This window comes from Musa acuminata, chromosome BXJ2-1 (assembly GCF_036884655.1).
Source record: "Musa acuminata AAA Group cultivar baxijiao chromosome BXJ2-1, Cavendish_Baxijiao_AAA, whole genome shotgun sequence".
Taxonomy (NCBI): domain Eukaryota; kingdom Viridiplantae; phylum Streptophyta; class Magnoliopsida; order Zingiberales; family Musaceae; genus Musa; species Musa acuminata.
The window spans coordinates 27,699,625-27,727,019 of record NC_088338.1 but is presented as its reverse complement, the minus strand read 5'-3'; the positions used below and the strand labels follow the sequence as shown (position 1 = coordinate 27,727,019).

Below are 27,395 nucleotides of genomic sequence, written 5' to 3'. Positions count from 1 at the left end.
TTCCCGTGCTTCGTCCCTCGCCTATGTGCACGTCGCGGTCGGCATATCAACGTCCGGAGCCTCTTGCCCGTCACGAAACCGTCATCGCTTTCTCGAACGTTCACGAAATCCCTATTGCAAGCTCTCTCCGAGCCCTAGCCCGACGACTGCGTATCGGTCACGGCAAGCGCGTGCCGAAACCATCGGCACTTTTTAGAACGATCTCGGAATCGCTATTGCGACCCCGATCCGGAAAGCTCTCTCCGAGCCCCTCGATACTGACTGCGTAGCGGTCACAGCGAATTTCCAGCCCCGAAACAATCGTCTCGGAGCTCTACGAGAGATATTTCGTATCCCGGGATGCAAAAAGGAGTGCAACACGAGGACTTCCCAGGGGGTCACCCATCCGAGTACTACTCTGGCCCAAGCACGCATAACTTCGGAGTTTTGATGGGATCCGGTGATTTAGTGCTGGCATTATCGCACCCGTTTCGCGTGCTTCGTCCCTCGCCTATGTGCACGTCGCGGTCAGCATATCAACGTCCGGAGCCTCTTGCCCGTCACGAAACCGTCGTCGCTTTCTCGAACGTTCATGAAATCCCTATTGCAAGCTCTCTCCGAGCCCTAGCCCGACGACTGCGTATCGGTTAGGCAAGCGCTTGCCGAAACCATCGGCACTTTTTAGAACGATCTCGGAATCGCTATTGCGACCCCAATCCGGAAAGCTCTCTCCGAGCCCCTCGATACTGACTGCGTAGCGGTCATAGCAAATTTCCAGCCCCAAAACAATCGTCTCGAAGCTCTACGGGAGATGTTTCGTATCCCGGGATGCAAAAATGAGAGCAACTCGAGGACTTCCCACGTGGTCACCAATCCTAGTACTACTCTAGCCTAAGCACGCTTAACTTCGGAGTTTTGATGGGATCCGGTGATTTAGTGTTGGAATTATCGCACCCGTTTCCCGTGCTTCGTCCCTCGCCTATGTGCACGTCGCGGTCGGCATATCAACGTCCGGAGCCTCTTGCCCGTCACGAAACCGTCATCGCTTTCTCGAACGTTCATGAAATCCCTATTGCAAGCTCTCTCCGAGCCCTAGCCCGACGACTGCTTATCGGTCACGGCAAGCGCGTGCCGAAACCATCGGCACTTTTTAGAACGATCTCGGAATCGCTATTGCGACCCCGATCCGGAAAGCTTTCTCCGAGCCCCTCGATACTGACTGCGTAGCGGTCGCTGCAAATTTCCAGCCCCGAAACAATCGTCTCGGAGCTCTACGGGAGATATTTCGTATCCCGGGATGCAAAAAGGAGTGCAACACGAGGACTTCCCAGGGGGTCACCTGTAACACCCCTCATTTCCGAATTTTCGTATAATATTTCTGGTGATAATGTAAGCATCTATTTTTAATTGACACAAGAAATAGAGTATGAATCAGAGGTAACTTATTTTTAAGATTTGGGAGATCTGTTCAAAAAAAAAAAAAGAAAGAAAAGAAAGAAAGAATCTGAGGACCTATATGTAAACCCTAAGGACCTAATCGTGAATATGATAAAAACGAGGACTAAACTGCAAAATGCACCAAATGACAAATTCCACCGCTTAAGCCTCTCTGCCTTCGTTGTTAAGGAAGCAGAGGAGGCAGCTCGTGGGTGACCAGGGAAAGAAAAGAAGAAAAAGAAGAAGAAGAAGAAGAAGGAGAAGAGAAAGAAAATTTGGGGCTTTTAGGGTTTTTGCTTTAATCTTGTTACTTCGGGTCAAAATTTGCAAAGGCAAGTGTTCTAACCCCATCCTACATAAGTATTTGACTCTGTTTTTATGTTGATTCAAAATAAATTGGAAGATTTCTATTTAGAGACTGATATATCTCTCTTTGGACTTAAACCATGGATTCTGAAAGTCTTTCGGTAAACTGACCCCTAAGCACTGTTTCGGCTATAAGTTTTAATATAGAATGAGAATTCAGGCAGGAACTATTTTGTTTGAAATTAGACTCGTATGTGTTTCTTTTGACACCGATTTTGTAGATTTTGGACACCGAATACTTACCCAAAAATTTGTTTCAAAAGAGCCTATAGACGCTGTAAAACAGAGTTCAGATTTCTGACCTTTCGATACTAAAACGCCTATAACTTCCTGTTGAAAATTCTGATTTGTATCAAACTGATTTTATTTGAAACTAGACTTGAAATTCTCTCTTTTGACATATAGTTTGAAAATTTTGGAGTTCAATTGCCCACCCTATCGTCTGTTGATTCCGACCCTATAAATTCTGTAACACAGTGATTGTGATTTTGACCTTGTGTTACCAAATCAGAGGTAACTCAGTGTTGGGAGCCCTGTTTCATATGAAATCTGTTCCATCTTAATATAGATTGATATATGATTCGACCATAGCCTTATTATGGGTATTGGAGCATAATTGTTATTCTAAAATATTTGTTTGATGTGCCACTGGAATTCTGTCCGAAATCGAGCTTTGGTCGATTTCGCGTATTTGGTTCCATTCCTTTGGATATCTGAATTTGTCTAACCTTCTTATTGGAATTGAGCTGATTATGATTGCTTGGAATCCCTGTACACTCTTGCTTTCAATTCTTTCCTAAAATGAATACTTTTGTGAGAGATTTGTTCCTTGCATCATTGTTTTGAAAAGGCACATGTACGTTTGGTTGTTCCGCGTGTGCTTCCGTTATATGCTGCTTATTGTTGAAACTGCCTTCTTGTACTCTGGTGTGTGGGATATTGTGAACCTTTGCCAGAAATGGTAAAGGGAGTTGTGAACCTTTGCCAGAAATGGTAAAGGGAGTTGTGAACCTTTGCCAGAAATGGTAAAGGGAGTTGTGAACCTTTGCCAGAAATGGTAAAGGGAGTTATGCATAGAGCCTGCGATGCTCTGCCGGCCCCCTCTGACTTCACCTAGACGTGGGTGGATGGAGCTCCCAGACGTGGGAGACTTTTGTCAGGTGGTCATTCAGAAATGGATGAATCACATTCTGACTGAGATCCCACTACACCCTCTATATGTTTGATATGACATCCAGAGTTTTGGTGAGTTATTTCTGTTCGTGCTCTGGATAAGTATGATATGATTGCAACGTCAAGGACGACGTTTGAGCTTCTGTACGACATATGAGTTTGATATGCTCTGAAATGCTTCATTCACTATTGAGTTTGCTTCGTAATGTTCCATAGATCGTTGATGTGTTCTGGAACATTTTATATGCCATTGATAAGCTCCGATATGTTTCCTTTGTTTCTGATATGCTCCAATTACTCTATGCCCCATCTGTTAGGAATCAAATATGTATGATTAAAAAGGACAATTATGATTCTGCTCCTAATGATATTATGTATACGAAATCGTATATTCTGCTTTTGTGTTTTGATACTGTATCTCTTTGGAAATTGTACTATTTTGATATGGATATGTTAGTCACTTGCTGAGCTCTTTATGCTCACCCCGTTTGTTGATAAATTTTTCAGGATAGCGTATCGCTTGCTTAAATGTTAAGAATGGGCTGAGGCAGTGGAAAGTTTAGAAGACGTTGGGCAGAACTTTTGTTAGCATATATGTAGTTGTGTATAAGCTACCTTGCATCTAATGAAATGTGACTATGAATCTAAACCTGTGGATTTTGTGTAAGTTAAAGGATCCCTCATGTATAGGGTTTTGGAATGTTAAATTAAATTTGTGTAATGATATGAACTTATGGTAAATCGATGATTGTGGTGACTGCATAGATTTCCCCACTTGTGGACTTATATTGTGGTTTTTATTTTGATGAGTCGGGTTCAGATGGTATAAATTTTCGAGTGATGTGTGCTAAGTTTATGAATTGCACAGGGATATGAATTGGTAGATTATAGAAGCGAAATTTTTGATTTGAATGTTTTCTTAGTGACCTCAAATGTGTGTTTGGATCCTGGGTTAGTTGTGACGAAAGATTTTAAATATAATGGATATTTTTAGGGGCGTGACAGAGGTGGTATCAGAGCATGATTTGAGAATCACTAAGAATGTTATGTTTTTTTTTTTTTGAGGTTTATTGACTATCATTTAGAGATTGATCAAAGAAAATGTTCTTTTGATGTTTTAGGAAGCAAGGATGACGAGATCATCTGGTTCTCCTGTTGCATCTACTACTGATCAATTGAGTGGTATTATGCGGACTTTGGAGACTATGGCACAAGTGATGCAACAACAACAACAACCTGTCCAACAAGGAAGTAATGATGGAATAGAGACATCAAACCGGACGGGGTTGGGAATTGGACAGTTTAAGAAGCTTAGTCCTCCCAGTTTCAGTGGTGAGTCTGATCCAATGGTGGCGGAACGATGGATGATGCAGATAGAGAAAATATTTGATGCCCTAAGTTACTCTGATGAACGAAAGGTTTTTCTTGCCACCTTTATGCTGGAAGGAGAAGCTGAACACTGGTGGAGAATGATTAAGAGGATGTCTGAAATCAAACATGAGCAAATGACATGGAAGTTATTCCAAGAAAAGTTTTACGACAAATATTTTCCCGATTGTATGAGAGAGCAAAAAGAATTGGAGTTCTTGAACCTTATCCAGGGAAGTATGACGGTTACAAAGTATGAATCTAGATTTACTGAGCTCTCCAGGTTTGCCACACATATGACTGATGATGAATCTAGAAAGGCAAGAAGGTTTGAAAGGGGATTACGGCCAGCAATAAGAAGCCGAATGTCAGCTTTAAAATTACAAACATATGCTGATACGGTAGAAAGAGCTTTGAAAATTGAAAGAGACATGGAGGAAATTCAAGAAATCATTGGCAAGAGCCAAAGGGACAAATTTACTAGCAAAAGCAGGAGAGAAAATAAATATGAAGATAGTAACAAGAGGTTTAAGACATCTGGATTTGAGAAAAGGAAACCATGGGGGAGGACTCAGTTATGTGAAAAATGTGGATCAAATCATGAAACGAGTCGGTGTTTTCGGGTGACTGGAGCATGTTTTAGTTGTGGAAAGCTAGGTCATCAAATAAAAGATTGCCCACTGAACAGGAAAAGAGAGCCACTGTCTCCTAGACCCTCAGCCCATGCTAGAGTGTACGCTATCACGGAACAAGATTCTAAAGCTTCTAAATCTGTGGTGGAAGGTATTCTTCATGTTTCTAAAAGAAATGCAAAAGTTTTGTTTGATCCCGGCTCCAACTTATCATTTGTTTCACAACACTTTGCTTGTCACTTGGATATTCTACCTAAACCCCTAGATTATATGCTATATGTAACAACTGCTGTTGGAGATTCATGGGCAACAAACGTAGTCTACCCATCTTGTTTGATCTCTATTGGAGACCATGAACTCCTTGCTGATTTGATTCTCCTAGAGATCCAGGGTTTTGATATTATACTTGGCATGGATTGGTTATCTTCTCATCACGCTAGTATTGACTGTTACAAAAAAATAATTACCTTCTGCATACCAGATCAGCCTATATTTTTCTTTGAGGGCATTAAGCATGATTTGCCTCCTTGCTTGATATCCGCACTTCAAGCTTATCATCTTATGCAGAAAGGTTGTCTTTGTTATATGGTGTGTGTAAAGGAGCATTCAAATCAGGAAACCCACATAGATGAAATTTCAGTGGTCAAAGAATTCCCTGATGTATTTCCTGATGACTTGCCTGGTTTACCTCTAGATAGAGAGGGTGAATTTGCTATTGATCTAGTCCCCAGTACAACCCCAATATCTAAGCCTCCCTACAGAATGGCACCACTTGAGTTAGAAGAATTAAAGAAGCAAATACAAGAATTATTAGATAAGGGTTTCATACGACCCAGTGTATCCCCATGGGGTGCTCCGGTACTATTAGTGAAGAAGAAGGATGGAACATTGAGGCTTTGTATTGATTATAGACAGTTGAATCAGGTGACCATCAAAAACAAATATCCCATACCTAGAATTGATGATTTGTTTGATCAACTGCAGGGTGCACAAGTATTCTCTAAGATTGACCTGAGGTCAGGTTACTATCAGTTGAGGATCAAAGAGGAGGATATTTCAAAAACAGCCTTCAGAACTCGATATGGTCATTATGAATTCTTGGTGATGCCTTTTGGTTTGACTAATGCCCCTGCAGCTTTTATGGAACTAATGAATAGGACATTTCAACAGCTCTTGGATATCTGTGTAATTGTATTTATTGATGACATATTGGTGTATTCAAGGAGTAATCAGGAGCATGAGGAACACTTGAGGAAGGTATTGTCCATACTAAGAGAAAAGAAGTTGTATGCAAAGTTCAGCAAATGTGAATTTTGGTTGAATGAAGTTGCCTTCTTAGGCCATGTGATTTCAGGAAAGGGTATATCTGTTGATCCAAGGAAAATAGAAGCTGTAGTTGAATGGGAAGTACCAACAAATGTGACAGAAGTTAGGAGCTTCTTGGGCATGGCAGGTTATTACAGGAGATTTGTGGAGGGATTTTCTCGAATTGCTCAACCTCTCACCAAACTCACTAAGAAGAATATGAAATTTGTATGGGGTGATGATTGTGAGCAAAGTTTTCAAGAGTTAAAAAGAAGATTGACTAGTGCCCCTATTCTCACTATTCCAAGGGGTAATGATGAGTTTGTAGTTTATACTGATGCTTCAAGTAAGGGCCTAGGATGTGTTTTGATGCAGGAAGGGAGAGTAATTGCGTATGCTTCTAGGCAACTTAAAGGTTATGAACTGAATTACCCAACTCATGATTTGGAATTGGCAGCAATTATTTTTGCTTTAAAGATTTGGAGACATTATTTGTATGGTCGGCAGTTTGAAATCTTTACTGATCACAAGAGTTTAAAATATATTTTCACTCAGAAAGAGTTAAACATGAGGCAGCGAAGATGGATTGAACTTCTGAAGGATTATGATTGTACCATCCGTTATCACCCGGGCAAAGCCAATGTTGTAGCTGATGCACTTAGTAGGAAATCTACAAGTTTTATGGCTAGTCTGGTCGTGAAGCAATGGAAGCTAATAGAAGAAAATTTTGATTTGAAAGCTTTGAGGAAAGAGCAAGACTCGATGATTCTGATGGCCTCCATTCAAGTGCAGTCTGATCTTATGCAACAAATTAAGGAAGGACAATTACGAGATCCACATTTAATCTACTTGAGGAGTGAAGTAGAAAAGGGATTGAAGCCACAATTTCAAATTTCAAAGGATGGCCTATTGAGATTTGGGGAGAGAGTATGTGTACCAAATGAACTAGTTATCAAGAATCAAATCCTAACTGAAAGTCATACTTCAAAGTACACCCTACACCCTGGGAGCACTAAGATGTATAGAGATCTTCGAAGTCATTATTGGTGGAAAGGCATGAAGAAAGAAATGGCAATGTATGTTTCTAAATGTTTAACTTGTCAGCAAATCAAAGTGGAACACCAAAGACCTGGAGGGTTGTTGCAACCTTTAGTTATTCCTGAATGGAAATGGGAATGTATTACTATGGATTTTGTTTCAGGACTACCCAGAACCTCGAGGAAGCATGATGCTATTTGGGTTATCATTGATAGGTTAACAAAATCTGCGCATTTCCTACCGATTAATATGACTTATTCACTTGATAGACTTGCAGATTTATATGTTAATGAAGTAGTAAGACTTCATGGTATTCCAAAGGAGATTATCTCTGATAGAGACTCCAGATTTCTCTCTAGATTCTGGAGAAAATTGCAGGAGTCGATGGGCACTAAAGTCAAGTTTAGTACTGCATATCATCCTCAGACTGATGGTCAGTCAGAAAGAACAATTCAAACACTTGAGGATTTGCTTAGAGCCTATGTTATGGATTGGAAAGGTGAATGGGATAAGGATATTTCACTTGTTGAGTTCACGTATAATAATAGTTATCATTCAAGTATTCAGATGGCTCCTTATGAAGCTCTATATGGGCGAAAGTGCGTAACACCTGTATGTTGGGAGGAAGTTGGAGACAGAAAGCTATTAGCACCGGACAAGGTACAAGAAACTACCGAGAAAATTCAAGTAATAAGGAAAAGGTTAAAAACTGCTCAGAGTCGTCAAAAGAGTTATGCTGACAATAGAAGACGAGATATTGAGTTTGAAATTGGAGATTTTGTATTCTTAAAAGTCTCCCCTTCCAAAGGCATTATGAGGTTTGGGAAGAAAGGAAAATTAAGCCCAAGATTTATTGGACCTTTTGAGGTTCTTGAGAGGGTTGGTTCTGTCGCTTACAGGATTGCCTTGCCACCAGCATTGAGCCATGTCCATGATATATTTCATGTCTCGATGATTAGAAAGTATATGTATGACCCTTCTCACATCATTAAGTATGAGCTGGTGGAGTTCGATAAAGATCTATCCTATGTGGAAGAGCCTATTCAGATTATTGATAAGAAAGAAAAAGTCCTAAGGAATCGGGTCATCCCACTGGTTCAAGTAAATTGGAGACATCATTCTGGAGAAGAGACAACTTGGGAGCTAGAAGAGGAAATGAAAAAGGTGTATCCTCGTCTTTTCATCGAATAGAGGTACGATAAATTTAGAGGACTAAATTTTTTCTTTTAAGGGGGGGGAGAGTGTAACACCCCTCATTTCCGAATTTTGGTATAATATTTCTGGTGATAATGTAAGCATCTATTTTTAATTGACACAAGAAATAGAGTATGAATCAGAGGTAACTTATTTTTAAGATTTGGGAGATCTGTTCAAAAAAAAAAAAAGAAAGAAAAGAAAGAAAGAATCTGAGGACCTATATGTAAACCCTAAGGACCTAATCGTGAATATGATAAAAACGAGGACTAAACTGCAAAATGCACCAAATGACAAATTCCACCGCTTAAGCCTCTCTGCCTTCGTTGTTAAGGAAGCAGAGGAGGCAGCTCGTGGGTGACCAGGGAAAGAAAAGAAGAAAAAGAAGAAGAAGAAGAAGAAGGAGAAGAGAAAGAAAATTTGGGGCTTTTAGGGTTTTTGCTTTAATCTTGTTACTTCGGGTCAAAATTTGCAAAGGCAAGTGTTCTAACCCCATCCTACATAAGTATTTGACTCTGTTTTTATGTTGATTCAAAATAAATTGGAAGATTTCTATTTAGAGACTGATATATCTCTCTTTGGACTTAAACCATGGATTCTGAAAGTCTTTCGGTAAACTGACCCCTAAGCACTGTTTCGGCTATAAGTTTTAATATAGAATGAGAATTCAGGCAGGAACTATTTTGTTTGAAATTAGACTCGTATGTGTTTCTTTTGACACCGATTTTGTAGATTTTGGACACCGAATACTTACCCAAAAATTTGTTTCAAAAGAGCCTATAGACGCTGTAAAACAGAGTTCAGATTTCTGACCTTTCGATACTAAAACGCCTATAACTTCCTGTTGAAAATTCTGATTTGTATCAAACTGATTTTATTTGAAACTAGACTTGAAATTCTCTCTTTTGACATATAGTTTGAAAATTTTGGAGTTCAATTGCCTACCCTATCGTCTGTTGATTCCGACCCTATAAATTCTGTAACACAGTGATTGTGATTTTGACCTTGTGTTACCAAATCAGAGGTAACTCAGTGTTGGGAGCCCTGTTTCATATGAAATCTGTTCCATCTTAATATAGATTGATATATGATTCGACCATAGCCTTATTATAGGTATTGGAGCATAATTGTTATTCTAAAATATTTGTTTGATGTGCCACTGGAATTCTGTCCGAAATCGAGCTTTGGTCGATTTCGCGTATTTGGTTCCATTCCTTTGGATATCTGAATTTGTCTAACCTTCTTATTGGAATTGAGCTGATTATGATTGCTTGGAATCCCTGTACACTCTTGCTTTCAATTCTTTCCTAAAATGAATACTTTTGTGAGAGATTTGTTCCTTGCATCATTGTTTTGAAAAGGCACATGTACGTTTGGTTGTTCCGCGTGTGCTTCCGTTATATGCTGCTTATTGTTGAAACTGCCTTCTTGTACTCTGGTGTGTGGGATATTGTGAACCTTTGCCAGAAATGGTAAAGGGAGTTGTGAACCTTTGCCAGAAATGGTAAAGGGAGTTGTGAACCTTTGCCAGAAATGGTAAAGGGAGTTGTGAACCTTTGCCAGAAATGGTAAAGGGAGTTGTGAACCTTTGCCAGAAATGGTAAAGGGAGTTATGCATAGAGCCTGCGATGCTCTGCCGGCCCCCTCTGACTTCACCTAGACGTGGGTGGATGGAGCTCCCAGACGTGGGAGACTTTTGTCAGGTGGTCATTCAGAAATGGATGAATCACATTCTGACTGAGATCCCACTACACCCTCTATATGTTTGATATGACATCCAGAGTTTTGGTGAGTTATTTCTGTTCGTGCTCTGGATAAGTATGATATGATTGCAACGTCAAGGACGACGTTTGAGCTTCTGTACGACATATGAGTTTGATATGCTCTGAAATGCTTCATTCACTATTGAGTTTGCTTCGTAATGTTCCATAGATCGTTGATGTGTTCTGGAACATTTTATATGCCATTGATAAGCTCCGATATGTTTCCTTTGTTTCTGATATGCTCCAATTACTCTATGCCCCATCTGTTAGGAATCAAATATGTATGATTAAAAAGGACAATTATGATTCTGCTCCTAATGATATTATGTATACGAAATCGTATATTCTGCTTTTGTGTTTTGATACTGTATCTCTTTGGAAATTGTACTATTTTGATATGGATATGTTAGTCACTTGCTGAGCTCTTTATGCTCACCCCGTTTGTTGATAAATTTTTCAGGATAGCGTATCGCTTGCTTAAATGTTAAGAATGGGCTGAGGCAGTGGAAAGTTTAGAAGACGTTGGGCAGAACTTTTGTTAGCATATATGTAGTTGTGTATAAGCTACCTTGCATCTAATGAAATGTGACTATGAATCTAAACCTGTGGATTTTGTGTAAGTTAAAGGATCCCTCATGTATAGGGTTTTGGAATGTTAAATTAAATTTGTGTAATGATATGAACTTATGGTAAATCGATGATTGTGGTGACTGCATAGATTTCCCCACTTGTGGACTTATATTGTGGTTTTTATTTTGATGAGTCGGGTTCAGATGGTATAAATTTTCGAGTGATGTGTGCTAAGTTTATGAATTGCACAGGGATATGAATTGGTAGATTATAGAAGCGAAATTTTTGATTTGAATGTTTTCTTAGTGACCTCAAAATGTGTGTTTGGATCCTGGGTTAGTTGTGACGAAAGATTTTAAATATAATGGATATTTTTAGGGGCGTGACATCACCCATCCTAGTACTACTCTGGCCCAAGCACACATAACTACGGAGTTTTGATGGGATCCGGTGATTTAGTGCTGGCATTATCGCACCCGTTTCGTGTGCTTCGTCCCTCGCCTATGTGCACGTCGCGGTCGGCATATCAACGTCCGGAGCCTCTTGCCCGTCACGAAACCGTCGTCGCTTTCTCGAACGTTCACGAAATCCCTATTGCAAGCTCTCTCCGAGCCCTAGCCCGACGACTGCGTATCGGTCACGGCAAGCGCGTGCCGAAACCATCTGCACTTTTTAGAACGATCTCGGAATCGCTATTGCGACCCCAATCCGGAAAGCTCTCTCCGAGCCCCTCGATACTGACTGCGTAGCGGTCACAGCAAATTTCCAGCCCCGAAACAATCGTCTCGGAGCTCTACGGGAGATATTTCGTATCCCGGGATGCAAAAAGGAGTGCAACACGAGGACTTCCCAGGGGGTCACCCATCCTAGTACTACTCTGGCCCAAGCACGCATAACTACGGAGTTTTGATGGGATCCGGTGATTTAGTGCTGGCATTATCGCACCCGTTTCGTGTGCTTCGTCTGTAACACCCCTCATTTCCAAATTTTCGTATAATATTTCTGGTGATAATGTAAGCATCTATTTTTAATTGACACAAGAAATAGAGTATGAATCAGAGGTAACTTATTTTTAAGATTTGGGAGATCTGTTCAAAAAAAAAAGAAAGAATTTGAGGACCTATATGTAAACCCTAAGGACCTAATCGTGAATATGATAAAAACGAGGACTAAACTGCAAAATGCACCAAATGACAAATTCCACCGCTTAAGCCTCTCTGCCTTCGTTGTTAAGGAAGCAGAGGAGGCAGCTCGTGGGTGATCAGGGAAAGAAAGAAAGAAAGAAGAAGAAGAAGAAGAAGAAGAAGAAGAGAAAGAAAATTGGGGCTTTTAGGGTTCTTGCTTTAATCTTGTCATTTCGGGTCAAGATTTGCAAAGGCAAGTGTTCTAACCCCATCCTACATAAGTATTTGACTCTGTTTTTATGTTGATTCAAAATAAATTGGAAGATTTCTATTTAGAAACTGATATATCTCTCTTTGGACTTAAACCATGGATTCTGAAAGTCTTTCGGTAAACTGACCCCTAAGCACTGTTTCGGCTATAAGTTTTAATATAGAATGAGAATTCAGGCAGGAACTATTTTGTTTGAAATTAGACTCGTATGTGTTTCTTTTGACACCGATTTTGTAGATTTTGGACACCGAATACTTACCCAAAAATTTGTTTCAAAAGAGCCTATAGACGCTGTAAAACAGAGTTCAGATTTCTGACCTTTCGATACTAAAACGCCTATAACTCCCTGTTGAAAATTCTGATTTGTATCAAACTGATTTTATTTGAAAGTAGACTTGAAATTCTCTCTTTTGACATATAGTTTGAAAATTTTGGAGTTTAATTGCCCACCCTATCGTCTGTTGATTCCGACCCTATAAATTCTGTAACACAGTGATTGTGATTTTGACCTTGTGTTACCAAATCAGAGGTAACTCAGTGTTGGGAGCCCTGTTTCATATGAAATCTGTTCCATCTTAATATAGATTGATATATGATTCGACCATAGCCTTATTATGGGTATTGGAGCATAATTGTTATTCTAAAATATTTGTTTGATGTGCCACTGGAATTCTGTCCGAAATCGAGCTCGGGTTGATTTCGCGTATTTGGTTCCATTCCTTTGGATATCTGAATTTGTCTAACCTTCTTATTGGAATTGAGCTGATTATGATTGCTTGGAATCCCTGTACACTCTTGCTTCCAATTCTTTCCTAAAATGAATACTTTTGTGAGAGATTTGTTCCTTGCATCATTGTTTTTGAAAAGGCACATGTATGTTTGGTTGTTCCGCGTGTGCTTCCGTTATATGCTGCTTATTGTTGAAACTGCCTTCTTGTACTCTGGTGTGTGGGATAATGTGAACCTTTGCCAGAAATGGTAAAGGGAGTTGTGAACCTTTGCCAGAAATGGTAAAGGGAGTTGTGAACCTTTGCCAGAAATGGTAAAGGGAGTTGTGAACCTTTGCCAGAAATGGTAAAGGGAGTTATGCATAGAGCTTGCGATGCTCTGCCGGCCCCCTCTGACTTCACCTAGACGTGGGTGGATGGAGCTCCCAGACGTGGGAGACTTTTGTCAGGTGGTCATTCAGAAATGGATGAATCACATTCTGACTGAGATCCCACTACACCCTCTATATGTTTGATATGACATCCAGAGTTTTGGTGAGTTATTTTTGTTCGTGCTCTGGATAAGTATGATATGATTGCAACGTCAAGGACGACGTTTGAGCTTCTGTACGACATATGAGTTTGATATGCTCTGAAATGCTTCATTCACTATTGAGTTTGCTTCGTAATGTTCCATAGATCGTTGATGTGTTCTGGAACATTTTATATGCCATTGATAAGCTCCGATATGTTTCCTTTGTTTCTGATATGCTCCAATTACTCTATGCCCCATCTGTCTGAAACCAAATATGTATGATTAAAAAGGACAATTATGATTCTGCTCCTAATGATATTATGTATACGAAATCGTATATTCTGCTTTTGTGTTTTGATACTGTATCTCTTGGAAATTGTACTATTTTGTTATGGATATGTTAGTCACTTGCTGAGCTCTTTATGCTCACCCCGTTTGTTGATAAATTTTTCAGGATAGCGTATCGCTTGCTTAAATGTTAAGAATGGGCTGAGGCAGTGGAAAGTTTAGAAGACGTTGGGCAGAACTTTTGTTAGCATATATGTAGTTGTGTATAAGCTACCTTGCATCTAATGAAATGTGACTATAAATCTAAACCTGTGGATTTTGTGTAAGTTAAAGGATCCCTCATGTATAGGGTTTTGGAATGTTAAATTAAATTTGTGTAATGATATGAACTTATGGTAAATCGATGATTGTGGTGACTGCATGGATTTCCCCACTTGTGGATTTATATTGTGGTTTTTATTTTGATGAGTCGAGTTTAGATTGTATGAATTATCGAGTGATGTGTGCTATGTTTATGAATTGTACAGGGTTATGAATTGGTAGATTATAGAAGTGAAATTTTTGATCTGAATGTTTTCTTAGTGACCTCAAATGTGTGTTTGGATCCTGGGTTAGTTGTGACGAAAGATTTTAAATATAATGGATATTTTTAGGGGCGTGACAGAGGTGGTATCAGAGCATGATTTGAGAATCACTAAGAATGTTATGTTTTTTTTTGAGGTTTATTGACTATCATTTAGAGATTGATCAAAGAAAATGTTCTTTTGATGTTTTAGGAAGCAAGGATGACGAGATCATCTGGTTCTCCTGTTGCATCTACTACTGATCAATTGAGTGGTATTATGCGGACTTTGGAGACCATGGCACAAGTGATGCAACAACAACAACAACCTGTCCAACAAGGAAGTAATGATGGAATAGAGACATCAAACCGGACGGGGTTGGGAATTGGACAGTTTAAGAAGCTTAGTCCTCCCAGTTTCAGTGGTGAGTCTGATCCAATGGTGGCGGAACGATGGATGATGCAGATAGAGAAAATATTTGATGCCCTAAGTTACTCTGATGAACGAAAGGTTTTTCTTGCCACCTTTATGCTGGAAGGAGAAGCTGAACACTGGTGGAGAATGATTAAGAGGATGTCTGAAATCAAACATGAGCAAATGACATGGAAGTTATTCCAAGAAAAGTTTTACGACAAATATTTTCCCGATTGTATGAAAGAGCAAAAAGAATTGGAGTTCTTGAACCTTATCCAGGGAAGTATGACGGTTACAAAGTATGAATCTAGATTTACTGAGCTCTCCAGGTTTGCCACACATATGACTGATGATGAATCTAGAAAGGCAAGAAGGTTTGAAAGGGGATTACGGCCAGCAATAAGAAGCCGAATGTCAGCTTTAAAATTACAAACATATGCTGATACGGTAGAAAGAGCTTTGAAAATTGAAAGAGACATGGAAGAAATTCAAGAAATCATTGGCAAGAGCCAAAGGGACAAATTTACTAGCAAAAGCAGGAGAGAAAATAAATATGAAGATAGTAACAAGAGGTTTAAGACATCTGGATTTGAGAAAAGGAAACCATGGGGGAGGACTCAGTTATGTGAAAAATGTGGATCAAATCATGAAACGAGTCGGTGTTTTCGGGTGACTGGAGCATGTTTTAGTTGTGGAAAGCTAGGTCATCAAATAAAAGATTGCCCACTGAACAGGAAAAGAGAGCCACTGTCTCCTAGACCCTCAGCCCATGCTAGAGTGTACGCTATCACGGAACAAGATTCTAAAGCTTCTAAATCTGTGGTGGAAGGTATTCTTCATGTTTCTAAAAGAAATGCAAAAGTTTTGTTTGATCCTGGCTCCAACTTATCATTTGTTTCACAACACTTTGCTTGTCACTTGGATATTCTACCTAAACCCCTGGATTATATGCTATATGTAACAACTGCTGTTGGAGATTCATTGGCAACAAACGTAGTCTACCCATCTTGTTTGATCTCTATTGGAGACCATGAACTCCTTGCTGATTTGATTCTCCTAGAGATCCAGGGTTTTGATATTATACTTGGCATGGATTGGTTATCTTCTCATCACGCTAGTATTGACTGTTACAAAAAAATAATTACCTTCTGCATACCAGATCAGCCTATATTTTTCTTTGAGGGCATTAAGCATGATTTGCCTCCTTGCTTGATATCCGCACTTCAAGCTTATCATCTTATGCAGAAAGGTTGTCTTTGTTATATGGTGTGTGTAAAGGAGCATTCAAATCAGGAAACCCACATAGATGAAATTTCAGTGGTCAAAGAATTCCCTGATGTATTTCCTGATGACTTGCCTGGTTTACCTCTAGATAGAGAGGGTGAATTTGCTATTGATCTAGTCCCCAGTACAACCCCAATATCTAAGCCTCCCTACATAATGGCACCACTTGAGTTAGAAGAATTAAAGAAGCAAATACAAGAATTATTAGATAAGGGTTTCATACGACCCAGTGTATCCCCATGGGGTGCTCCGGTACTATTAGTGAAGAAGAAGGATGGAACATTGAGGCTTTGTATTGATTATAGACAGTTGAATCAGGTGACCATCAAAAACAAATATCCCATACCTAGAATTGATGATTTGTTTGATCAACTTCAGGGTGCACAAGTATTCTCTAAGATTGACCTGAGGTCAGGTTACTATCAGTTGAGGATCAAAGAGGAGGATATTTCAAAAACAGCCTTCAGAACTCGATATGGTCATTATGAATTCTTGGTGATGCCTTTTGGTTTGACTAATGCCCCTGCAGCTTTTATGGAACTAATGAATAGGACATTTCAACAGCTCTTGGATATCTGTGTAATTGTATTTATTGATGACATATTGGTGTATTCAAGGAGTAATCAGGAGCATGAGGAACACTTGAGGAAGGTATTGTCCATACTAAGAGAAAAGAAGTTGTATGCAAAGTTCAGCAAATGTGAATTTTGGTTGAATGAAGTTGCCTTCTTAGGCCATGTGATTTCAGGAAAGGGTATATCTGTTGATCCAAGGAAAATAGAAGCTGTAGTTGAATGGGAAGTACCAACAAATGTGACAGAAGTTAGGAGCTTCTTGGGCATGGCAGGTTATTACAGGAGATTTGTGGAGGGATTTTCTCGAATTGCTCAACCTCTCACCAAACTCACTAAGAAGAATATGAAATTTGTATGGGGTGATGATTGTGAGCAAAGTTTTCAAGAGTTAAAAAGAAGATTGACTAGTGCCCCTATTCTCACTATTCCAAGGGGTAATGATGAGTTTGTAGTTTATACTGATGCTTCAAGTAAGGGCCTAGGATGTGTTTTGATGCAGGAAGGGAGAGTAATTGCGTATGCTTCTAGGCAACTTAAAGGTTATGAACTGAATTACCCAACTCATGATTTGGAATTGGCAGCAATTATTTTTGCTTTAAAGATTTGGAGACATTATTTGTATGGTCGGCAGTTTGAAATCTTTACTGATCACAAGAGTTTAAAATATATTTTCACTCAGAAAGAGTTAAACATGAGGCAGCGAAGATGGATTGAACTTCTGAAGGATTATGATTGTACCATCCGTTATCACCCGGGCAAAGCCAATGTTGTAGCTGATGCACTTAGTAGGAAATCTACAAGTTTTATGGCTAGTCTGGTCGTGAAGCAATGGAAGCTAATAGAAGAAAATTTTGATTTGAAAGCTTTGAGGAAAGAGCAAGACTCGATGATTCTGATGGCCTCCATTCAAGTGCAGTCTGATCTTATGCAACAAATTAAGGAAGGACAATTACGAGATCCACATTTAATCTACTTGAGGAGTGAAGTAGAAAAGGGATTGAAGCCACAATTTCAAATTTCAAAGGATGGCCTATTGAGATTTGGGGAGAGAGTATGTGTACCAAATGAACTAGTTATCAAGAATCAAATCCTAACTGAAAGTCATACTTCAAAGTACACCCTACACCCTGGGAGCACTAAGATGTATAGAGATCTTCGAAGTCATTATTGGTGGAAAGGCATGAAGAAAGAAATGGCAATGTATGTTTCTAAATGTTTGACTTGTCAGCAAATCAAAGTGGAACACCAAAGACCTGGAGGGTTGTTGCAACCTTTAGTTATTCCTGAATGGAAATGGGAATGTATTACTATGGATTTTGTTTCAGGACTACCCAGAACCTTGAGGAAGCATGATGCTATTTGGGTTATCATTGATAGGTTAACGAAATCTGCGCATTTCCTACCGATTAATATGACTTATTCACTTGATAGACTTGCAGATTTATATGTTAATGAAGTAGTAAGACTTCATGGTATTCCAAAGGAGATTATCTCTGATAGAGACTCCAGATTTCTCTCTAGATTCTGGAGAAAATTGTAGGAGTCGATGGGCACTAAAGTCAAGTTTAGTACTGCATATCATCCTCAGACTGATGGTCAGTCAGAAAGAACAATTCAAACACTTGAGGATTTGCTTAGAGCCTATGTTATGGATTGGAAAGGTGAATGGGATAAGGATATTTCACTTGTTGAGTTCACGTATAATAATAGTTATCATTCAAGTATTCAGATGGCTCCTTATGAAGCTCTATATGGGCGAAAGTGCGTAACACCTGTATGTTGGGAGGAAGTTGGAGACAGAAAGCTATTAGCACCGGACAAGGTACAAGAAACTACCGAGAAAATTCAAGTAATAAGGAAAAGGTTAAAAACTGCTCAGAGTCGTCAAAAGAGTTATGCTGACAATAGAAGACGAGATATTGAGTTTGAAATCGGAGATTTTGTATTCTTAAAAGTCTCCCCTTCCAAAGGCATTATGAGGTTTGGGAAGAAAGGAAAATTAAGCCCAAGATTTATTGGACCTTTTGAGGTTCTTGAGAGGGTTGGTTCTGTCGCTTACAGGATTGCCTTGCCACCAGCATTGAGCCATGTCCATGATATATTTCATGTCTCGATGATTAGAAAGTATATGTATGACCCTTCTCACATCATTAAGTATGAGCTGGTGGAGTTCGATAAAGATCTATCCTATGTGGAAGAGCCTATTCAGATTATTGATAAGAAAGAAAAAGTTCTAAGGAATCGGGTCATCCCATTGGTTCAAGTAAATTGGAGACATCATTCTGGAGAAGAGACAACTTGGGAGCTAGAAGAGGAAATGAAAAAGGTGTATCCTCGTCTTTTCATCGAATAGAGGTACGATAAATTTAGAGGACTAAATTTTTCTTTTAAGGGGGGGAGAGTGTAACACCCCTCATTTCCGAATTTTCGTATAATATTTCTGGTGATAATGTAAGCATCTATTTTTAATTGACACAAGAAATAGAGTATGAATCAGAGGTAACTTATTTTTAAGATTTGGGAGATCTGTTCAAAAAAAAAAGAAAGAATTTGAGGACCTATATGTAAACCCTAAGGACCTAATCGTGAATATGATAAAAACGAGGACTAAACTGCAAAATGCACCAAATGACAAATTCCACCGCTTAAGCCTCTCTGCCTTCGTTGTTAAGGAAGCAGAGGAGGCAGCTCGTGGGTGATCAGGGAAAGAAAGAAAGAAAGAAGAAGAAGAAGAAGAAGAAGAAGAAGAAGAGAAAGAAAATTGGGGCTTTTAGGGTTCTTGCTTTAATCTTGTCATTTCGGGTCAAGATTTGCAAAGGCAAGTGTTCTAACCCCATCCTACATAAGTATTTGACTCTGTTTTTATGTTGATTCAAAATAAATTGGAAGATTTCTATTTAGAAACTGATATATCTCTCTTTGGACTTAAACCATGGATTCTGAAAGTCTTTCGGTAAACTGACCCCTAAGCACTGTTTCGGCTATAAGTTTTAATATAGAATGAGAATTCAGGCAGGAACTATTTTGTTTGAAATTAGACTCGTATGTGTTTCTTTTGACACCGATTTTGTAGATTTTGGACACCGAATACTTACCCAAAAATTTGTTTCAAAAGAGCCTATAGACGCTGTAAAACAGAGTTCAGATTTCTGACCTTTCGATACTAAAACGCCTATAACTCCCTGTTGAAAATTCTGATTTGTATCAAACTGATTTTATTTGAAAGTAGACTTGAAATTCTCTCTTTTGACATATAGTTTGAAAATTTTGGAGTTTAATTGCCCACCCTATCGTCTGTTGATTCCGACCCTATAAATTCTGTAACACAGTGATTGTGATTTTGACCTTGTGTTACCAAATCAGAGGTAACTCAGTGTTGGGAGCCCTGTTTCATATGAAATCTGTTCCATCTTAATATAGATTGATATATGATTCGACCATAGCCTTATTATGGGTATTGGAGCATAATTGTTATTCTAAAATATTTGTTTGATGTGCCACTGGAATTCTGTCCGAAATCGAGCTCGGGTTGATTTCGCGTATTTGGTTCCATTCCTTTGGATATCTGAATTTGTCTAACCTTCTTATTGGAATTGAGCTGATTATGATTGCTTGGAATCCCTGTACACTCTTGCTTCCAATTCTTTCCTAAAATGAATACTTTTGTGAGAGATTTGTTCCTTGCATCATTGTTTTTGAAAAGGCACATGTATGTTTGGTTGTTCCGCGTGTGCTTCCGTTATATGCTGCTTATTGTTGAAACTGCCTTCTTGTACTCTGGTGTGTGGGATAATGTGAACCTTTGCCAGAAATGGTAAAGGGAGTTGTGAACCTTTGCCAGAAATGGTAAAGGGAGTTGTGAACCTTTGCCAGAAATGGTAAAGGGAGTTGTGAACCTTTGCCAGAAATGGTAAAGGGAGTTGTGAACCTTTGCCAGAAATGGTAAAGGGAGTTATGCATAGAGCCTGCGATGCTCTGCCGGCCCCCTCTGACTTCACCTAGACGTGGGTGGATGGAGCTCCCAGACGTGGGAGACTTTTGTCAGGTGGTCATTCAGAAATGGATGAATCACATTCTGACTGAGATCCCACTACACCCTCTATATGTTTGATATGACATCCAGAGTTTTGGTGAGTTATTTTTGTTCGTGCTCTGGATAAGTATGATATGATTGCAACGTCAAGGACGACGTTTGAGCTTCTGTACGACATATGAGTTTGATATGCTCTGAAATGCTTCATTCACTATTGAGTTTGCTTCGTAATGTTCCATAGATCGTTGATGTGTTCTGGAACATTTTATATGCCATTGATAAGCTCCGATATGTTTCCTTTGTTTCTGATATGCTCCAATTACTCTATGCCCCATCTGTCTGAAACCAAATATGTATGATTAAAAAGGACAATTATGATTCTGCTCCTAATGATATTATGTATACGAAATCGTATATTCTGCTTTTGTGTTTTGATACTGTATCTCTTGGAAATTGTACTATTTTGTTATGGATATGTTAGTCACTTGCTGAGCTCTTTATGCTCACCCCGTTTGTTGATAAATTTTTCAGGATAGCGTATCGCTTGCTTAAATGTTAAGAATGGGCTGAGGCAGTGGAAAGTTTAGAAGACGTTGGGCAGAACTTTTGTTAGCATATATGTAGTTGTGTATAAGCTACCTTGCATCTAATGAAATGTGACTATAAATCTAAACCTGTGGATTTTGTGTAAGTTAAAGGATCCCTCATGTATAGGGTTTTGGAATGTTAAATTAAATTTGTGTAATGATATGAACTTATGGTAAATCGATGATTGTGGTGACTGCATGGATTTCCCCACTTGTGGATTTATATTGTGGTTTTTATTTTGATGAGTCGAGTTTAGATTGTATGAATTATCGAGTGATGTGTGCTATGTTTATGAATTGTACAGGGTTATGAATTGGTAGATTATAGAAGTGAAATTTTTGATCTGAATGTTTTCTTAGTGACCTCAAATGTGTGTTTGGATCCTGGGTTAGTTGTGACGAAAGATTTTAAATATAATGGATATTTTTAGGGGCGTGACATCGTCCCTCGCCTATGTGCACGTCGCGGTCGGCATATCAATGTCCGGAGCCTCTTGCCCGTCACGAAACAGTCATCGCTTTCTCGAACGTTCACGAAATCCCTATTGCAAGCTCTCTCCGAGCCCTAGCCCGACGACTGCGTATCGGTCACGGCAAGCGCGTGCCGAAACCATCGGCACTTTTTAGAACGATCTCGGAATCGCTATTGCGACCCCAATCCGGAAAGCTCTCTCCGAGCCCCTCGATACTGACTGCGTAGCGGTCACCGCAAATTTCCAGCCCCAAAACAATCGTGTCGGAGCTCTACGGGAGATGTTTCGTATCCCGGGATGCATAAAGGAGTGCAACACGAGGACTTCCCAGGGGGTCACCCATCCTAGTACTACTCTGGCCCAAGCACGCTTAACTTCGGAGTTTTGATGGGATCCGGTGATTTAGTGCTGGCATTATCGCACCCGTTTCGCGTGCTTCGACCCTCGCCTATGTGCACGTTGCGGTCGGCATATCAACGTCCGGAGCCTCTTGCCCGTCACGAAACCGTCGTCGCTTTCTCGAACGTTCACGAAATCCCTATTGCAAGCTCTCTCCGAGCCCTAGCCGGACGACTGCGTATCGGTCACGGCAAGCGCGTACCGAAACCATCGGCAATTTCTAGAACGATCTCGGAATCGCTATTGCGACCCCAATCCGGAAAGCTCTCTCCGAGCCCCTCGATACTGACTGCGTAGCGGTCACAGCAAATTTCCAGGCCCAAAACAATCGTCTCGGAGCTCTATGGGAGAAATCCCTATTGCGACCTCTCTCCGAGCCCTTGCCCGACGACTGCGTATCGATCACGGCAAGCACGTGCCGAAAACATCGGCACTTTCTAGAACGATCTCGGAATCACTATTGCGACCCCAATCCGGAAAGCTCTCTCCGAACCCCTCGATACTGACTGCGTAGCGGTCACAGCAAATTTCCAGCCCCAAAACAATCGTCTCGAAGCTCTACGGGAGATGTTTCGTATCCCGGGATGCAAAAAGGAGTGCAACTCGAGGACTTCCCAAGTGGTCACCCATCCTAGTACTACTCTGGCCCAAGCACGCATAACTTCGGAGTTTTGATGGGATCCGGTGATTTAGTGCTGGCATTATCGCACCCGTTTGGCGTGCTTCGTCCCTCGCCTATGTGCACGTCGCGGTCGGCATATCAACGTCCGGAGCCTCTTGCCCGTCACGAAACCGTCGTCGCTTTCTCGAACGTTCACGAAATCCCTATTGCAAGCTCTCTCCGAGCCCTAGCCCGATGACTGCGTATCGGTCACGGCAAGCGCGTGCCGAAACCATCGGCACTTTTCAAAACGATCTCGGAATCGCTATTGCGACCCTAATCCGGAAAGCTCTCTCCGAGCCCCTCGATACTGACTGCGTAGCGGTCACAGCAAATTTCCAGCCCCAAAACAATCGTCTCGGAGCTCTACGGGAGATGTTTCGTATCCCGGGATGCAAAAAGGAGTGCAACACGAGGACTTCCCAGGGGGTCACCCATCCTAGTACTACTCTGGCCCAAGCACGCTTAACTTCGGAGTTTTGATGGGATCCGGTGATTTAGTGTTCGCATTATCACACTCGTTTCCCGTGCTTCGTCCCTCGCCTATGTGCACGTCGCGGTCGGCGTATCAACAGCCGCAGCCTCTTGCCCGTCACGAAACTGTCGGCACTTTCTCGAACGTTCACGAAATCCCTATTGCAAGCTCTCTCCGAGCCCTAGCCCGACGACTGCGTATCGGTCACGGCAAGCGCGTACCGAAACCATCGGCAATTTCTAGAACGATCTCGGAATCGCTATTGCGACCCCAATCCGGAAAGCTCTCTCCGAGCAACTCGATACTGACTGCGTAGCGGTCACAGCAAATTTCCAGGCCCAAAACAATCGTCTCGGAGCTCTATGGGAGAAATCCCTATTGCGACCTCTCTCCGAGCCCTAGCCCGACGACTGCGTATCGGTCACGGCTAGCGCGTGCCGAAACCATCGGCACTTTTTAGAACGATCTCGGAATCGCTCTTGCGACCCCAATCCGGAAAGCTCTCTCCGAGCCCCTCGATACTGACTGCGTAGCGGTCACAGCAAATTTCCAGCCCCAAAACAATCGTCTCGAAGCTCTACGGGAGATGTTTCGTATCCCGGGATGCAAAAAGGAGTGCAACTCGAGGACTTCCCAAGTGGTCACCCATCCTAGTACTACTCTGGCCCAAGCACGCATAACTTCGGAGTTTTGATGGGATCCGGTGATTTAGTGCTGGCATTATCGCACCCGTTTCGCGTGCTTCGTCCCTCGCCTATGTGCACGTCGCGGTCGGCATATCAACGTCCGGAGCCTCTTGCCCGTCACGAAACCGTCGTCGCTTTCTCGAACGTTAACGAAATCCCTATTGCAAGCTCTCTCCGAGCCCTAGCCCGACGACTGCGTATCGGTCACGGCAAGCGCGTGCCGAAACCATCGGCACTTTTTAGAACGATCTCGGAATCGCTATTGCGACCCCAATCCGGAAAGCTCTCTCCGAGCCCCTCGATACTGACTGCGTAGCGGTCACAGCAAATTTCCAGGCCCAAAACAATCGTCTCGGAGCTCTACGGGAGAAATCCCTATTGCAACCTCTCTCGGAGCCCTTGCCCGACGACTGCGTATCGATCACGGCAAGCACGTACCGAAAACATCGGCACTTTCTAGAACGATCTCGGAATCGCTATTGCGACCCCAATCCGGAAAGCTCTCTCCGAGCCCATCGATACTGACTGCGTAGCGGTCACAGCAAATTTCCAACCCCAAAACAATCGTCTCGAAGCTCTACGGGAGATGTTTCGTATCCCGGGATGCAAAAAGGAGTGCAACTCGAGGACTTCCCAAGTGGTCACCCATCCTAGTACTACTCTGGCCCAAGCACGCTTAACTTCGGAGTTTCCAGGCCCAAAACAATCGTCTCGGAGCTCTACGGGAGAAATCCCTATTGCAACCTCTCTCCGAGCCCTTGCCCGACGACTGCGTATCGATCACGGCAAGCACGTGCCGAAAACATCGGCACTTTCTAGAACGATCTCGGAATCGCTATTGCGACCCCAATCCGGAAAGCTCTCTCCGAACCCCTCGATACTGACTGCGTAGCGGTCACAGCAAATTTCCAGCCCCAAAACAATCGTCTCGAAGCTCTACGGGAGATGTTTCGTATCCCGGGATGCAAAAAGGAGTGCAACTCGAGGACTTCCCAAGTGGTCACCCATCCTAGTACTACTCTGGCCCAAGCACGCATAACTTCGGAGTTTTGATGGGATCCGGTGATTTAGTGCTGGCATTATCGCACCCGTTTGGCGTGCTTCGTCCCTCGCCTATGTGCACGTCGCGGTCGGCATATCAACGTCCGGAGCCTCTTGCCCGTCACGAAACCGTCGTCGCTTTCTCGAACGTTCACGAAATCCCTATTGCAAGCTCTCTCCGAGCCCTAGCCCGACGACTGCGTATCGGTCACGGCAAGCGCGTGCCGAAACCATCGGCACTTTTTAGAACGATCTCGGAATCGCTATTGCGACCCTAATCCGGAAAGCTCTCTCCGAGCCCCTCGATACTGACTGCGTAGCGGTCACAGCAAATTTCCAGCCCCAAAACAATCGTCTCGGAGCTCTACGGGAGATGTTTCGTATCCCGGGATGCAAAAAGGAGTGCAACACGGGGACTTCCCAGGGGGTCACCCATCCTAGTACTACTCTGGCCCAAGCACGCTTAACTTCGGAGTTTTGATGGGATCCGATGATTTAGTGCTGGCATTATCGCACTCGTTTCCCGTGCTTCGTCCTTCGCCTATATGCATGTCGCGGTCGGCGTATCAACAGCCGCAGCCTCTTGCCCGTCACGAAACTGTCGGCGCTTTCTCGAACGTTCACGAAATCCCTATTGCAAGCTCTCTCCGAGCCCTAGCCCGACGACTGCGTATCGGTCACGGCAAGCGCGTACCGAAACCATCGGCAATTTCTAGAACGATCTCGGAATCGCTATTGCGACCCCAATCCGGAAAGCTCTCTCCGAGCCCCTCGATACTGACTGCGTAGCGGTCACAGCAAATTTCCAGGCCCAAAACAATCGTCTCGGAGCTCTACGGGAGAAATCCCTATTGCAACCTCTCTCCGAGCCCTTGCCCGACGACTGCGTATCGATCACGGCAAGCACGTGCCGAAAACATCGGCACTTTCTAGAACGATCTCGGAATCGCTATTGCGACCCCAATCCGGAAAGCTCTCTCCGAGCCCCTCGATACTGACTGCGTAGCGGTCACAGCAAATTTCCAGCCCCAAAACAATCGTCTCGAAGCTCTACGGGAGATGTTTCGTATCCCGGGATGCAAAAAGGAGTGCAACTCGAGGACTTCCCAAGTGGTTACCCATCCTAGTACTACTCTGGCCCAAGCACGCATAACTTCGGAGTTTTGATGGGATCCGGTGATTTAGTGCTGGCATTATCGCACCCGTTTCGCGTGCTTCGTCCCTCGCCTATGTGCACGTCGCGGTCGGCATATCAACGTCCGGAGCCTCTTGCCCGTCACGAAACCGTCGTCGCTTTCTCGAACGTTCACGAAATCCCTATTGCAAGCTCTCTCCGAGCCCTAGCCCGACGACTGCGTATCGGTCACGGCAAGCGCGTGCCGAAACCATCGGCACTTTTTAGAACGATCTCGGAATCGCTATTGCGACCCCAATCCGGAAAGCTCTCTCCGAGCCCCTCGATACTGACCGCATAGCGGTCACAGCAAATTTCCAGCCCCAAAACAATCGTCTCGGAGCTCTACGGGAGATGTTTCGTATCCCGGGATGCAAAAAGGAGTGCAACACGAGGACTTCCCAGGGGGTCACCCATCCTAGTACTACTCTGGCCCAAGCACGCTTAACTTCGGAGTTTTGATGGGATCCGGCGATTTAGTGCTGGCATTATCGCACCCGTTTCCCGTGCTTCGTCCCTCGCCTATGTGCACGTCGCGGTCGGCGTATCAACAGCCGCAGCCTCTTGCCCGTCACGAAACTGTCGGCGCTTTCTCGAATGTTCACGAAATCCCTATTGCAAGCTCTCTCCGAGCCCTAGCCCGACGACTGCGTATCGGTCACGGCAAGCGCGTACCGAAACCATCGGTAATTTCTAGAACGATCTCGGAATCGCTATTGCGACCCCAATCCGGAAAGCTCTCTCCGAGCCCCTCGATACTGACTGCGTAGCGGTCACAGCAAATTTCCAGGCCCAAAACAATCGTCTCGGAGCTCTACGGGAGAAATCCCTATTGCAACCTCTCTCCGAGCCCTTGCCCGACGACTGCGTATCGATCACGGCAAGCACGTGCCGAAAACATCGGCACTTTCTAGAACGATCTCGGAATCGCTATTGCGACCCCAATCCGGAAAGCTCTCTCCGAACCCCTCGATACTGACTGCGTAGCGGTCACAGCAAATTTTCAGCCCCAAAACAATCGTCTCGAAGCTCTACGGGAGATGTTTCGTATCCCGGGATGCAAAAAGGAGTGCAACTCGAGGACTTCCCAAGTGGTCACCCATCCTAGTACTACTCTGGCCCAAGCACGCATAACTTCGGAGTTTTGATGGGATCCGGTGATTTAGTGCTGGCATTATCGCACCCGTTTGGCGTGCTTCGTCCCTCGCCTATGTGCACGTCGCGGTCGGCATATCGACGTCCGGAGCCTCTTGCCCGTCACGAAACCGTCGTCGCTTTCT

The 27,395-nt window shown here is 42.5% G+C and overlaps 2 protein-coding genes, 11 non-coding genes and 1 pseudogene across 13 annotated transcripts; 2 read left to right on the top strand and 12 right to left on the bottom strand.

Moving 5' to 3' along the window:
- Window positions 1-348: 348 nt before the first annotated feature.
- Window positions 349-467, bottom strand: LOC135600102 (5S ribosomal RNA). The gene has a single exon (XR_010482433.1). It is a non-coding gene; the product is annotated as a 5S ribosomal RNA (ribosomal RNA).
- A 349-nt stretch (window positions 468-816) lies between these two features.
- On the bottom strand, window positions 817-935 carry LOC135604014 (5S ribosomal RNA; annotated as a pseudogene).
- Window positions 936-1,402: 467 nt separating this feature from the next.
- Window positions 1,403-10,994, top strand: LOC135599083 (uncharacterized). The gene is made up of 3 exons (XM_065093811.1): window positions 1,403-1,748; window positions 4,077-5,106; window positions 10,716-10,994. The coding sequence occupies exons 2-3, from the start codon at window positions 4,086-4,088 to the stop codon at window positions 10,718-10,720; spliced, it is 1,026 nt and encodes a 341-aa protein (XP_064949883.1). The 5' UTR covers window positions 1,403-1,748; window positions 4,077-4,085; the 3' UTR covers window positions 10,721-10,994.
- Window positions 10,995-11,653: 659 nt separating this feature from the next.
- Window positions 11,654-11,772, bottom strand: LOC135600237 (5S ribosomal RNA). Its single transcript, XR_010482563.1, has one exon. It is a non-coding gene; the product is annotated as a 5S ribosomal RNA (ribosomal RNA).
- A 171-nt stretch (window positions 11,773-11,943) lies between these two features.
- On the top strand, window positions 11,944-21,600 carry LOC135599082 (uncharacterized). The gene is made up of 3 exons (XM_065093809.1): window positions 11,944-12,202; window positions 13,917-15,556; window positions 21,151-21,600. Exons 2-3 carry the CDS (start codon window positions 14,536-14,538, stop codon window positions 21,153-21,155), a joined length of 1,026 nt encoding a protein of 341 aa, XP_064949881.1. The 5' UTR covers window positions 11,944-12,202; window positions 13,917-14,535; the 3' UTR covers window positions 21,156-21,600.
- Window positions 21,601-21,985: 385 nt separating this feature from the next.
- On the bottom strand, window positions 21,986-22,104 carry LOC135600360 (5S ribosomal RNA). Its single transcript, XR_010482683.1, has one exon. It is a non-coding gene; the product is annotated as a 5S ribosomal RNA (ribosomal RNA).
- Window positions 22,105-22,671: 567 nt separating this feature from the next.
- Window positions 22,672-22,790, bottom strand: LOC135600549 (5S ribosomal RNA). The gene has a single exon (XR_010482869.1). It is a non-coding gene; the product is annotated as a 5S ribosomal RNA (ribosomal RNA).
- Window positions 22,791-23,140: 350 nt separating this feature from the next.
- On the bottom strand, window positions 23,141-23,259 carry LOC135601051 (5S ribosomal RNA). Its single transcript, XR_010483356.1, has one exon. It is a non-coding gene; the product is annotated as a 5S ribosomal RNA (ribosomal RNA).
- A 567-nt stretch (window positions 23,260-23,826) lies between these two features.
- On the bottom strand, window positions 23,827-23,945 carry LOC135600548 (5S ribosomal RNA). Its single transcript, XR_010482868.1, has one exon. It is a non-coding gene; the product is annotated as a 5S ribosomal RNA (ribosomal RNA).
- Window positions 23,946-24,871: 926 nt separating this feature from the next.
- LOC135600547 (5S ribosomal RNA) lies at window positions 24,872-24,990 on the bottom strand. Its single transcript, XR_010482867.1, has one exon. It is a non-coding gene; the product is annotated as a 5S ribosomal RNA (ribosomal RNA).
- A 350-nt stretch (window positions 24,991-25,340) lies between these two features.
- Window positions 25,341-25,459, bottom strand: LOC135604560 (5S ribosomal RNA). Its single transcript, XR_010484238.1, has one exon. It is a non-coding gene; the product is annotated as a 5S ribosomal RNA (ribosomal RNA).
- Window positions 25,460-26,026: 567 nt separating this feature from the next.
- LOC135601017 (5S ribosomal RNA) lies at window positions 26,027-26,145 on the bottom strand. The gene has a single exon (XR_010483323.1). It is a non-coding gene; the product is annotated as a 5S ribosomal RNA (ribosomal RNA).
- Window positions 26,146-26,495: 350 nt separating this feature from the next.
- Window positions 26,496-26,614, bottom strand: LOC135601987 (5S ribosomal RNA). The gene has a single exon (XR_010483939.1). It is a non-coding gene; the product is annotated as a 5S ribosomal RNA (ribosomal RNA).
- A 567-nt stretch (window positions 26,615-27,181) lies between these two features.
- On the bottom strand, window positions 27,182-27,300 carry LOC135600546 (5S ribosomal RNA). The gene has a single exon (XR_010482866.1). It is a non-coding gene; the product is annotated as a 5S ribosomal RNA (ribosomal RNA).
- Between the last annotated feature and the right edge of the window lie 95 nt (window positions 27,301-27,395).